The sequence below is a fragment of the Ranitomeya variabilis genome, chromosome 6, assembly GCF_051348905.1.
Source record: "Ranitomeya variabilis isolate aRanVar5 chromosome 6, aRanVar5.hap1, whole genome shotgun sequence".
Lineage (NCBI taxonomy): Eukaryota > Metazoa > Chordata > Amphibia > Anura > Dendrobatidae > Ranitomeya > Ranitomeya variabilis.
The window spans coordinates 320917003-320931449 of NC_135237.1; the positions used below are offsets into that span (position 1 = coordinate 320917003).

General features: G+C 40.2%; 1 protein-coding gene across 1 annotated transcript in view; it reads left to right on the forward strand.

Annotated features, from left to right (window-relative positions):
• The window catches only part of LOC143782380 (serpin B8-like), a 42731-nt gene that overhangs the window by 22833 nt on the left and 5451 nt on the right, over window positions 1–14447 (forward strand). Inside the window, exons 4-6 of the mRNA XM_077269765.1 lie at window positions 2004–2121; window positions 8214–8356; window positions 10615–10773. Coding sequence (XP_077125880.1) covers window positions 2004–2121; window positions 8214–8356; window positions 10615–10773 — 420 coding nt within the window. The remainder of the gene's footprint in view (window positions 1–2003; window positions 2122–8213; window positions 8357–10614; window positions 10774–14447) is intronic.

Sequence of the window (14447 nt, forward strand, 5' to 3'; positions counted from 1 at the left end):
GCACCCACTAACCATGTCATTGAGCCCTCTGACCTGAACGTCACAGCCAGAGGACACAGAAGAAACAGCGCGACGGTGGAACGTGGACAGGTGAATATCGCATGGCTCACCCTCCCCCATCATACTCACCCTCATGGCGCTGCATATCAGTCCCTGTATCTTGGGCACGGGCATCTCTCTTCCTGTCTTCCTTCCTGTGCTGAGCGGTCAGTGATACCGCTCATTAAAGTAATGAATATGCGCTCCACGCCTGTGGGAGTGGAGGCACTTTCATATTCATTACTTTAGTGAGTGGTACCATGTGACCGCTCAGCACAGGAAAGAAGACGGGAAGAGAGATGCCCGTGCCCAAGATACAGGGACTGACATGCAGCGATGACACCAGGAGGGTGAGTATGATGTCTTCTGCTCCCCCACCCCCCTCTCCTGCCGGCATTGACTTGTGTATAAGCCGAGAGAGGCTTTTTCAGCACAAAAAAAGTGCTGAAAATCTCGGCTTATACACAAGTATATACGGTATATTATAATTTGGTGCAAACCTGCATCTGCTCATAAGAGGTGTAGTTTGAATTTTCAGACTTTAATACAGCCTAAAACAGATCTAAGTTTTTTAAGCCATGTGCATCTTTTAATCCTTTAACAAGCTATGACATACATTTTCCTCATACATCAATAAGGAATGTATGAAACAGTCTCAGGAGCTATAGTAAGACTGCTTTATACCAGGCAGATGCCATCTGTGCTACATCTGCCTGTAACTGAAGTCATCTGATAGTGCTCTAATAACTGTGGTTTCTCTGACAATGGCATTTAAATGATTTCAGTGCTGGAGTAGACACAGTAGTGGGGAGATGATTGGTTACCTGGGCTAAAATCCCTCCAAGGCCGGGGTCACACTTGTGAGAAACTCGCACAAGTCTCGCGTCTCAATACCTGGCACTGCCACCGGAACTCGGGACCAGAGTGTGCGGCTGCATGTATTTCTATGCAGCTGAGCGCTCCAGTCCGAGTGCCGGCAGCAGTGCTAGGTATTGAGACACAAGACTTGTGCAAGTTTCTCGCAAGTGTGACCCCGGCCTAACTGCCATGGTAGTCCTCACAAAGTTCAGCTGCAGGCAGAGTTCCATTAAAAGTCCACAATTTCCATATATACTGCAATAGTGAGGGACTACAGTACATTTTATAAGCGATCAGGTGATCGTAAGTTCATTTACCCTAAAAGGGCTAAAAAGTTAAGAAATTAAAAAAACATTTGGTATCGTTGAGTCCCAAAAACTCCAGTCTAACAAAATCTAAATTATTGAAATTATACAATAAATGCCGAAAATAAAAATAAAAACAAAACACCAGAATTTAGTTTTTTGGGTACCGTGCTAATCAAATAAAATACAATAAAAAGAGATGAAAGCATCTTATTTATGCCAAGATTGTATGAATAAAAACAGAGGCCCCAGTTGACTTGAAACAAGCCCTGATAGAGAACTATGGGCCTCGAAAAAAGGCGACAAACATTTTTTTTTTAATTTCAGAATGGTTTTCACACCTAAAATAACCAAAAAGCTGGACAAGTTTGGTATTGCCATAATTGTACTGACCTGAGGAATCATGTTACCAGGTCATTTTTACTGCATAGAAAAAAACAACAAAAACAATGGCAGAATTGGGGGGAAGGTTCAAAATTTGACACATTTTTAGAATTTAATTGATGGTCCTCTTGGAAATTTTGCGAGGGGGCACACAAGGTATGCCACTGATACTAAGTTTAGGACTAATGGGAAGTGTGATAACAGAGGGTAATTAAATGACTGATTGTACATCTTCCAATTATTATGCTGAAGTTTGAGGACTGAGGGTTAGGAGAAAGCATTCTTTAGCCCCTAAACTTGGTCATCAAGGGAGTTTATCCTGCCCCCAATAACGGAGCTTGCTGCATATTTACAAATGTGCACTGCTTTTATCTATGTATTTTCACTGTTTCTAACACACATCACATCTTTTCTCAGACATTTTTGGATGACACGAAGAATATATATGATGCAGGTTTGGAACAACTAGATTTTCTAAGTGACCCAGAAACATCAAGGAAGCACATTAATGACTGGATTACTCAACAGACACGAGGTGTGATTAACATTTTATTCATAGCATTAAGATTATAGCTGATACATATTTATCCCTCTACATTTTTAAGCTCAAAAGCTTAATGTTTCATCCAATATAAAATTAAAAAAAGAAGAAACGATTACGTATGTGTACATGACATACATCTTTCTTGTTCTCTTAACCCCAATTACCAAATTCTTAAAGGGGTCTTCAATTTCTATGTAAATAAAGTATTTTATTGTGCAATGAAACATTAAAACAATATTCTAACATACTTTGGTTCAATTCCTCAATATTTTTATCTCAAAGTGCAGAGGCTAACCTCTTAATGAATACCTTCAATTAAGGCTCCTGACAGTGGGGTTCTTGCTCTAACAGGCAAAAAAACAACTCCCATTCCAGATGTTTGTCCTTTTCATGCCAAGGTTGATAGGGGTACTGGTGGGTTGCTTTGGCAACTGAAGTCTAGGGTTGCAAACTGTCCAGAAATTACAGAAAAATTACAGAAATTTGTAAAAATTGAGCACCTTTTTGTCCTGTCTATAAAAAAATGTAAGGTGTCCTTGATTTCTTTGAATCTGAAGAAACGTATATAGATTGTTATGACTGTAATTGTCAATATTTTACAGTTTCCAGTAATTGGAGCTCATGTCTATATATCAGACTTATGGGTTGTAGACATGTATCACTTTTAATCATAATGATTTGTTATGGTTTTCCAAGGTGTCCATAAAAAATATTTTAGTTCCGTGATTTTTTGACAAGCGGTCCAGAGGAAAATATAAGACCAAGTTGGCAACTTTGCCGAAAGCCTTAAGGTCTGCAAGTTTTGAAAGCCTGGCAAGCCCTGTGTAATAGGCTGCCTCCCACTATATAAATATGACACGTAGGCAAGCATAATACACTGCACTACAAAAGTAGTACAATAAGTAGTATTATGTAAGTGATCAAAAACTTGCATGTTCAAGTCTCCTTGAAAAACAAACAATTTATAAGTATTCAAAAAAAGAAAACTGATGTTAAAACCACATTCGTTCTTAAGCATTGGAATATACTTTATTATAAAAAATTAATAAATAATTTATATTGCTATGATTGTAAATGCCAGAACTATAAAACTATCATGTAATCTATCTGCCGAACATTTTTTCATTCTGCCTCATTAATGGAATCATCAATAAGTTGTATGTATTCTAAAATTGTTTACTGATAAAAGTCCACTCAGTAAAGAAAAAAAAAAGGTCATGACTTTCAGAATATAGCGACACAAAAAAGCAAAAGTGTTTTTTTTTGTGTAAAATAGATAAAACATAAAAATTATATACATTTTTTTAAATCAGACGTCACAGTGATTGATAGAATAAAGAGAATATATAAACTATGCTGTGCAGTAAACACCATAAATAAAAAAATAAAACTCTATTCTAGAAATATTGTTTTGTTTATTTCAAATGCCAAAAAATGGAATAAAAAGTGACTAAAAAGTTGTATCTATCAAAAAATGTTACCAGTGAAAACTGTAGTTTGTCCCACAAAAAACAAGTACGCACAAATTCTGTCGTTTTAGCATTATGACATTTATAACTCTCAGAATATGGCGACACAAAAACTAAAGTTTATTTTGAAGGGAATCTGTCACTTCATTTGCCTATCTAAACTATTAATAAGGGTATTTAGGGTATTAACTGCTGAAAAAAGTCATACCTGTATGCCTCATATCAGAGGTCTTGTTGTGGATAAATAATCTTTTATCACTTTATGCAAATTACCTCTTCCAGGATATGGGGAAGGGGATGCTTCCTGGAGATAACTCTGCCTCCAGATCTTATTTTACAAGTAGAGGAGTTATCAGTGTGATGTGTAATGGCCACACTCTGCTTTCCTGATTTTACTGCAGAGCTCTGAGTGTGATTATACCTGACACATCTGCAGGTTCCCATCAGCTTCAGCTTCCATCTCATAGGCAGACAGGGTTGCAATATTGCTGCAATACAGTAGAGCTCAGATACCTACAAAAAAATATGCTTGCAAAAAGATGAATTTGATTTCTCCTGTTCTGTGTTAGTTACTTGTCTCACACTGGTAACTCCCTCTTTATGTAAAATAATATCTGGAGGCAGAGTTAAATTCCAAGCAACATCAGCCCCATAGCCATGAAGCGGACATTTACATATAAAAAAAACATGGATTTCTCTGGAATAAGACATCAGATTGCAGATATCAAGGTATCACGTTATTCAGCTTCCCATGACCTACATGCCCATACAGTGGGGAAAAAAAGTATTTAGCCAACCACCAATTGTGCAAGTTCTCCCACTGTAAAAGATGAGAGAGGCCTGCAATTGACATCATTGGTAGACCACAACTATGAGAGTTAAAATTGAGAAAACAAATCCGCAAAATCACCTTGTCTGATTTGGCAAGATTTTTTTGCAATTTATGGTGGAAAATAGTTACTTGGTCATTAACAAAAGTTCATCTCATAACTTTTTTATATATCCTTTGATGGCAATGACAGAGGTCAAATGTATTCTGTAAGTCTTCACAAGGTTGGCACACACTGTTGGTGGTATGTTGGCCCATTCCTTTATGCAGATCTCCTCAAGAGCAGTGAAGTTTTGAGCCTGTCGCTGGGAAGCACGGACTTTCAACTCCCTCCAAAGGTTTTCTATGGGGTTGAGATCTGGAGAATGGCTAGGCCACTCCAGGACCTTCATATGCTTCTAACAAAGCCACTCCTTCGTTACCATGGCGGTGTGCTTGGGATCATTATCATGCTGAAAGACCCATCCACGTTTCATCTTCAGTGCCCTTGCTGATGGAAGTAGGTTTGCACTGAGAATCTCACGATACATGGCCCCATTAATTCTTTCATGTACATGGATCAGTTGTCCTGGTCCCTTTGCAGAGAAACAGCCCCAAAGCATGATGTTGCTGCCCCCATGCATCACAGTAGGTATGGTATTCTTTGGATGTAAATCAGCATCCTGTCTCCTCCAAACATGACAAGTTTTGTTTCTACCAAACAGTTCTACTTTGGTTTCATCAGACCATATGACATTCTCCTAAAACTCTTCTGGATAATCCAAATGCTCTCTAGCAAATTTCAGATGGGTCCGGACATGTACTGGCATAAGCAGGGGGACATGTCTGGCACTGCAGGATCTGAGTCCCTGGCGGCGTATTTTGTTACTCATGGTAGTCTTTGTTACGGTGGTCTCAGATCTATGCAGGTCATTCACTAGGTCCCCCGTGTGGTTCTGGGATTTTTGCTCACCATTCTTGTGATCATTTTGACCCCACAGGATGAGATCTTGCATGGAGCACCAGATAGAGGGAGATTATCAGTGGTCTTGTATGTCTTCCATTTTCTTACCATTGCTCCCACAGTTGATTTCATCACACCAAGCTGCTTGCCTATTGCTGATTCAGTCTTCCCAGCCTGGTGCACTGCTACAATTTTGTTTCTGGTGTCCTTCGACAGCTCTTTGGTCTTCACCATAGTGGAGTCTGGAGTGTGACTGTTTGAGGTTTTGAACAGGTGTCTTTTATACTGATAACAAGTTCAAACAGGTGCCATTACTACAGGTAATGAGTGGAGGATAGAGGAACCTATTAAAGAAGAAGGTAAAGGAAATCTTGCATGTTTTTAGGTGACCAAATACTTATTCTCCACCATAAAATGCAAAATAATTCTTGCCACATCAGACAAGGTGATTTTCTGGATTTGTTTTCTCAAATTTGACTCTCATAGCTGTGGTCTACCTATTATGTCAATTACAGGCCTCTCTCATCTTTTTAAGTGGGAGAACTTTCACAATTGGTGGCTGACTAAATACTTTTTTTCCTCACTGTAGACAGCTTAGGAGGGTTCATTCTATTGACAGATTTCCTTTAAGTATATTTCTTGTATTTATCATGATTTTACGGTTAATAGTAAACATTGTTATTGTGTTCATATGAATGGACGCAAACATAACCATAAATAAGTAATTACCAACCGCAAACAAGTAATCACCTGGAAACATATGTATAAATTTGTCATGAGTTATTTCAAGAGTATTTATCTATTTATTACTACTTGTACAACAGATTTGTGATGGTCTGGGTACTGAGTCCCCCACCGAAAGCTCAAAAGCCACTTAATCCACAGACACTCAGCTTTCCCTGACAATGCACACAAAACGATATACAGGTTTAAATGGTACCTGTCATGTCGAAAAATGTTATTAACCTGCAGATATGGGTTTAATCTGCAGGTTAATAGCATTATAGACTGCCAGGCTGCCACACTGAAAGCCCAGCTGCAGGGAAGAAATTAGCTTTTTTCTTCCAGGCAGCCTCCTGTTTTCAGTATTAGAGGCATGGCTGGTGTGCCATCAGTTACTACTCAGTGAGTGGAGGCTGTAACCTCACCTTGGGCCTGACAGACAGCAGGAGGGCGTGGTTACAGCTGCTGCTTACTATGACTGAAAGCCAGGGGCTGCCGGGAGGAATAAAATGAATTTCCTCCCAGTAGCTGGACCGTCAGTGCACAGCTTTATAATGCTATTAGCATCATATATGCAGGTTCATCAAATTTTTTGACATGATAGGTTCCGTTTAAACCTTTAACTCTTTGATGACCAGAGGTATTTCAGTTTTTGTGCTTTTGTTTTTTGCTCCCCTTCTTCCTAGAGCCATAACTTTTTTATTTTTCTGTTAAAATGGCCACATGAGGGCTTTTTTTGTGTAGGACAAGTTGTACTTTTGAACGACATCATTGGTTTTAACATATCGTACACTGGAAAACAGGAAAAAAATTCCAAATGCGGTGAAATTACAAAAAAAGTACAATTCCACAGTTGCTTTTTTTTACCATGTTCACTAAATGCTAAAACTGACCTACCATTATGTTTTTCTAGTTCATTATGAGTACAAAGACCCCAAACATGTCTAGGTTCTTTTTTAATTTAGAGGTGAAAAAATTCCAAAATTTGGTAAAAAAAAGTGCCATTTTCCGAGACCTGTAGCGTCTCCATTTTTCATGATCTTGGGCTGGGTGAGGGCTTACTTTTTGCATGCCGAGCTGACATTTTTATTGATACTATATTGGTGTAGATACAATCTTATGATCGCCTGTTATTGCAATGTAGCGGCGATTAAAAAAAAAAATGTAATTCTGACGTTTTGAATTTTTTACTCATTACGCCATTTAGCGATCGGGTTTATTCATTTTTTATATTGGTTGGGCAATTCTGACACTAAATATGTGCATTATTGATTTTTTGTATTTTATTTTGAATGAGGCAAAAGGGAGGTGATTTATATTTTTATTTTTTTAATATTTTTCAAAACATTTTTTTTTCCTTTTTGCATGCTTCAATAGTCTGCATGGGAGACTAGAAGCTGCAGTACTTTGATCTGCTCTGCTACACACAGGCATTTGCTATGAGCACCGACCATGGGTTGGCGCTCATAGCAATCTGGCAATGAAAATCATAGAGATCTGCTGCAGACCTCTGGTTGTCATGCCGACCCATCGGTGACCCATGATCATGTGACGGGGTCACCGATAGGTGGGTAATGTGCTGTCACTAAGCGAGAGTAAAATGCCACTGTCAGAGATTGACAGCGGCATTTAACTAGCTAAACGCTGCAGATGGTTCGCGATTCTACCCACGGCTGTTGCAGGCACATGTCAGCTGTATAGATGAGCTGTCATGTGCCTGGAATTGTGCGGGCTCAGGGCCGGAGTCCCCACCAAACAGGGAGTACGGCATCTGTGTACTATTATGCCCAATGTCAGAAAGGGGTTAATAAAATGTCTGTGGGCTTATTTTTCACTCTGTGTGCAAGCTAAATGACTTGCTATTGAGTTTGTACATCATCCAATGTGCATTCAGGCAGAAGCTCAGTTTTTCTGCCTGCTGAGCAGCACGCTGCAGAGCAGTGGGGGTCTTATGACCTGAACACCCTCTGATCTGCTGAATGTAGTAGTACCAATCATTTAGAAAAGTTAATAGTGTTTTTTATATAAAACATCCATATAGAAATTAGGCTAATTGCTAATGTGCGCATTTTCAAATTTACTATCGTTAATATCAAAATTACCAATTTCTCCTGTGCAGGAAAAATTCAACGATTTTTACCTGATCAATCAATTTCCACAACCACAAAGTTAATAATCGCAAATGCTCTATATTTTGCTGCAAACTGGACAAAACCATTTAATGAAATGAAGACTTCCAAGGCTCCCTTCACAAGACTGTCGGTAAGACTTACTTACATGTTGTAAATGTAAAGCAAAGATTGGAGTTAGAAGTCTAATAGAGGTCGTACAATTGTGGTCAATTCTATTTGTGAATAGCTCCTGAAAATTTTGCTTGACATATGTGACATGCTTGTAGCATTTTAAAATCATTTTGTTCCTCTAAGGCTTCTTTCACACTTCAGTTTTTTGGCGTCAGTCACTTCCGACATAATGACGGATCGACGGATCCGTCACAATAGTTGAAAAAACGGATGTAACGGATCCGTTTTTTTGACGGATCCGTTACTCGGGGGTTGTACATACTTTTTGGAGCATGCGCAATTGAAAAAAATTGAAAAAACGGATTGGGGCGACGGATCCGCCGAAATGACGGCCGCGACGGATCCGTCGCCCATAGGTGGCCATTCTATGAAATGACGGACGCGACGGATCCGTCGCGATCCGCCATTTCAACGCAGACAAAAAACGTTGCAATGACCGTCAATGTCTAGATGACGTCCGCCAAATTTTGATGGATCCGTCGCATGACGGATGGAACGGACGACCATCCGTCACAATCCGTCGCTAATGCAAGTCTATGGGGAAAAAAACGGATCCGTTTTATGAGGAAAATGGCGGATTTAGACTGACGCCAAACAACTGAAGTGTGAAAGAGGCCTAAATGATTCACAATAAAGCAATTAGTCAAATTAAAAAAATCAAATTATATTTTCTTAGCCTTTCTCAATATGGTCTCATGCACAATGCAGAGCCCTATACAGCATTGCCTTCAATCTGTGCCGCTCCTACCTACAGCAGATGTGGAGAAATTTCAACCTTTTATCTATTTATATAATTGCCTTGTAATGTTTTCATTTCCTGTACTGTCCAGATGTCACCGTATCCCAGAATTCCAAATGGAGGAAATTCACCAACCGCCATATTGGGACATCAAAGTAATGGGTGTCTCAGTATGAAAACTGCTGCTGGTACCAACCTATTGCACAGTACCACCAGCGGAACACCGTCGCACCACACACACACACATACTCTATACGTCGTACGCACCACACATGCACTCACACAGTCACATAGTCACACACTCACGCAGCCTTTTGCGCAGTACCTCCAGCGGAACACTGTTGCGAACACGCCGCAGCCGGGATCAGCCGAATGATTCACTGACTGCCGCCATCCTTGTACAGGAGGAGCGCCTGTGCAGTTTCAATGTAACCGCCGCTATCTGTCTGCACAAAGATGGCTGCGGTCTGATTTACTGCACCTGAGTAAATTACCTGGTGCAGTGAATCATTCGGCTGATCCCGGCAGCACATGCGCAATGTGTCTACAGGCAGAGGAAGCTGGTCACATTAAAGGAGTTTTCATTTTAAAAATTGACTGTCTGACCGTGTACGGAACATACCACATCTCCTGGGCAGGGGAGGAAGCAAAAGATATTACTGACAATACAGCAGGGAATCACAGTTGATTCATTTTGTGAGGTAAAATATTTCACTGACTGTTTTAAAAAAATATTTTACCTCACAAAATGTATCCTCTGCAATCTCCTGCTGTAATGCCAGTATTGTCTTTTGCTTCCTCCCCTGCCTAGGAGCTGTGGTATGTTCGGTACACGGTCAGACACAGACAATTTTTAAAATGAACTTTTGTTCATGGTCTTTTTGGAAGATCATTCCCGGTGACTACCTCTTGAAGCTCATCAAGAGAATGCCAAGAGTGTGCAAAGCAGTCATCAAAGCAAAAGGTGGCTACTTTGAAGAACCTAGAATATAACACATAATTTCAGTTGTTTCACACTTTTTTGTTAAGTATATAATTCCACATGTGTTAATTCATAGTTTTGATGCCTTCAGTGTGAATTTACAATTTTCATAGTCACGAAAATACAGAAAAATCTTTAAATGAGAAGGTGTGTCCAAACTTTTGGTCTGTACTGCATATAGAGTAAAACAAATGAAAACTGAGATATGGTGGTCAACATGGTGACTTTTATAAAGCTGGGGTCTTGAGCTCAAAACTTTGCATGTTCTCCTCGTCGTGTTTGCGTGGGTTTCCTGCAGGTACTCCAATTTCCTTCTGCTCTCCAAAGATATAGTGATAAGTAATCTAGATTGTGAGCACCACTGGGGACATTGATGATGTCTGGATATGATGGTGCTATATAAGAAATAAAATAAAAGTGAACTGAGCTGTCATTTCTATATGTTCGTTACAAAAAATAATCAGGTTATTACTTTGTGTTTTTGACTATTTCTCAGAATGAAAAAGTGATGGTAGATATGATGCAGATCACAAGTTACTTCAAAGTAAAATACATAAAGAATACCGGCATAAAAGTGTTGGAGCTTCCTTACGGTGTGAAACAAGACTATGCAATGGTTTTAATTGTTCCAGATAATAATTCTGTGTTTAAACAGGTAAGATTAAGATAAGGCACACAGTACACATTTGTATTAAAAGCTAAGAGAAATGTATCAATTTAGTGCGCATTCCTTACTAATTTACATTTCAAGGATTAAAAATGTTTATGGCATGTCAACAATATATAGAAAAGGAGGTGATATAGCTGGCTCCCAAAAAAATGCTCACACTGAAAGAATTATGGACTGTGATTTCATGTGATTTAACTGTGATTTGTTGTCTCCACTAAAATGTAAAGGGGTTGTCCAGTACTGAAAAAAAATGGTGTTACAACATTATTGGCTTGTGTGCACTAGTATTACAGTGAATGAAATTAGCTGCAATAACACACAAAACCTGTGCACAGGTGTGGCACTGGTTTTGGGAGAAAGCAGTCTTGTCTTTGTAATCCTGGACAACTCGCATAGGCCTCCTTCACACGTCCATGTTTCCAGTACATGTGGCATCTGTTTTTTTTTTCATGGAATAAGTACCATCATTGCAAAGTATAGGAGAAGATTTGTCATTTATTTTTTTTTTTTTATCCATACTGGAAAACACTGATGACATACTGAAGGTAAAAACGTACACATGGATAACACACACATGTACATGTTTTATATGGACATGTGAAGGAGGCCTTGAGAGTAATTACTAAAATCTGCAACTGCATTCATTTATAGGTAAATAGGCACACAGGAGAGTAACTAACCCCTTTGTGACATTTGTCATAATAATACGTCCCTGTGCCCTGGGCCTATCTGACCAGGGACGTATTATTACTACATGGCAAGCGCAGTATTCTGGGAGCTGGCAGAGGGATGACAGCCTCTCTGCCTTTGGATTGGAGACCCCACGGAATGATGCGGGGTCCTGATAGTTGCCATGGTGACCCGATGTACTCATGACCACATCCAGGTCACCAGAGGTAGGAAAGTTGCTTGATCATGCACAGTGCATGATCAGCAAGTTTCTCTGTCAGTGGAGAGCTGACAGTTTCTACAGAATGGGGATGCTGCTGTATCCTCATGCTGTACAAGCAATCAGCCTGCAAAAAATGATTGTCCCGTATTGGGACAAAGTAAAAAATAAAAAAAAAAGGTAAATTTTTTTATTTAAAATAATTGTAAAAATTTTTTCAAAAATATCCAAATTAATAACAAAAAATTTAAAGGTATTATATCTATAAATAAATACTTGTATTAAAAAATATATAAACAATAAAAGTAGACATATTTGGTATCCCTGCGTCCGTCACGACCTGAGCTATAAAACTGTTCCACTAATTAACCCCTTAAGTGAGCATTAGAAAAAAAAAAAAAAACAAGGCAAAAAACAATGCTTTATCATCATACTGCTTAACAAAAAGTGGAATAAAACGCAATAAAAAAGACGGATATAAATAGATATGGTACCTCTGAAAATGTCATCTTGTCCCGAAAAAAAACAAGCCACCTTACAGCTCCATCAGCAGAAAAGTAAAAAAGTTATAGCTGTCAGAATAAAGCGATGCAAAAATAATTATTCTTTCAATAAAATAGTTTTTATTGTGTAAGAGCCCAAAACATAAAAAAAAAACTACATAAGGCCAGTCTCACACGTCCAGATAATTCCGGTACCGGAGAAAACGGTACCGGAGTTATCCGTGTCCGTGTGTCCATGTGCTCACATGGGCCATCCGTGTGGGATCCGTGTGATGTCCGTGAGTACGGTTTTAGGATCCGTGTGCTGTGCGTGTGCTGCACGTGTGCTGTACGTGTGTCCGTGTATTGCAACAATTTTTGCAATTTTAACCCTATGACAGGAAAAATGCACACGGACAGCACACGGATGGCACATGGACAGCATCCGTGTGCGGTACGTGTTTACATGGACCCATTGACTTTAATGGGTCCGTGTGATCCGTCCGCTCCCACGAACACTGACATGTCTCCGTGTTTTGCAAATGGACACATGGTCCGTGAAAACATGCTGACATGTGCAGAGACACATTTGCTTTAATGTGTCTACGTGAGTCAGTGTCTCCGGTACGTGAGGAAACTGTCACCACACGTACCGGAGCCACTGACGTGTGAAACCGGCCTCAATGAGGAATCGCTGTAATCATACTGACATGACAAATAAGACTGCCATATGAATTTTACTACACACAGAATGGCACAACCCCCCTCCCCCCCAAAAAAAAATTCCTGAATTGCTGTTTTTGTTCATTCTACCTTGCAAAAATCGGAATAGAAAGCGATCAAAAAATGTAATGTGCCCAAAAATGGTACCAATAAAAATGCCAACTCGTCCCACAAAAAGCAAGCCCTCTGTGGGCCAAAATATGGAAAAATTATATATCTCAAAATGTGGTGATGCAAAAACTATTTTTTGCAATAAAAAGTGTCTTTTAGAGTGTGACAGCAGCCAAACATAAAAACCCTATATATATATATATATATATATATATGTGGTATCTCTGTAATCGCACCGACCCAAAGACTAAAGTCACCTAATCACTAGTGTTGAGCATTCCGATACCGCAAGTATCGGGTATCGGCCGATACTTGCGGGTATCGGAATTCCGATACCGAGATCCGATACTTTTGTGGTATCGGGTATCGAAACAACATTAATGTGTAAAATAAAGAATTAAAATAAAAAATATTGCTATACTCACCTCTCCGACGCAGCCTGGACCTCACCGAGGGAACCGGCAGCGTTCTTTGCTTAAAATGCGTGCTTTTACTTCCTTCCGTGACGTCACGGCTTGTGATTGGTCGCGTGCCGCCCATGTGGCCGCGACGCGACCAATCACAGCAAGCCGTGACGTAATTTTAAGGTCCTCAATGCCTAATTCTAGGCATTCAGGAATTTAAAATTACGTTCCGGCTTGTGATTGGTCGCGTCGCGGTCACATGGGCGACGCGACCAATCACAAGCCGTGACGTCACGGGAGGCAGGAGACGCGCGCATTTTTAAAATTACGTCACGGCTTGTGATTGGTTGTGTGCCGCCCATGTGACCGCGACGCGACCAATCACCACAAGCCGTGACGTAATTTCAGGTCCTGATGCCTATTTCTGCATTGAGGACCTGAAATTACGTCACGGCTTGCTGTGATTGGTCGCGTCGCGGTCACATGGGCGGCACGCAACCAATCACAAGCCGTGACGTAATTTTAAAAATGCGCGCGTCTCCTGCCTCCCGTGACGTCACGGCTTGTGATTGGTCGCGTCGCCCATGTGACCGCGACGCGACCAATCACAAGCCGGAATGTAATTTTAAATTCCTGAATGCCTAGAATTAGGCATTGAGGACCTTAAAATTACGTCACGGCTTGCTGTGATTGGTCGCGTCGCGGCCACATGGGCGGCACGCGACCAATCACAAGCCGTGACGTCACGGAAGGAAGTAAAAGCGCGCATTTTAAGCAAAGAACGCTGCCGGTTCCCTCGGTGAGGTCCAGGCTGCGTCGGAGAGGTGAGTATAGCAATATTTTTTATTTTAATTCTTTATTTTACACATTAATATGGTTCCCAGGGCCTGAAGGAGAGTTTCCTCTCCTTCAGACCCTGGGAACCATCAGGGATACCGTCCGATACTTGAGTCCCATTGACTTGTATTGGTATCGGGTATCGGTATCGGATTAGATCCGATACTTTGCCGGTATCGGCCGATACTTTCCGATACCGATACTTTCAAGTAT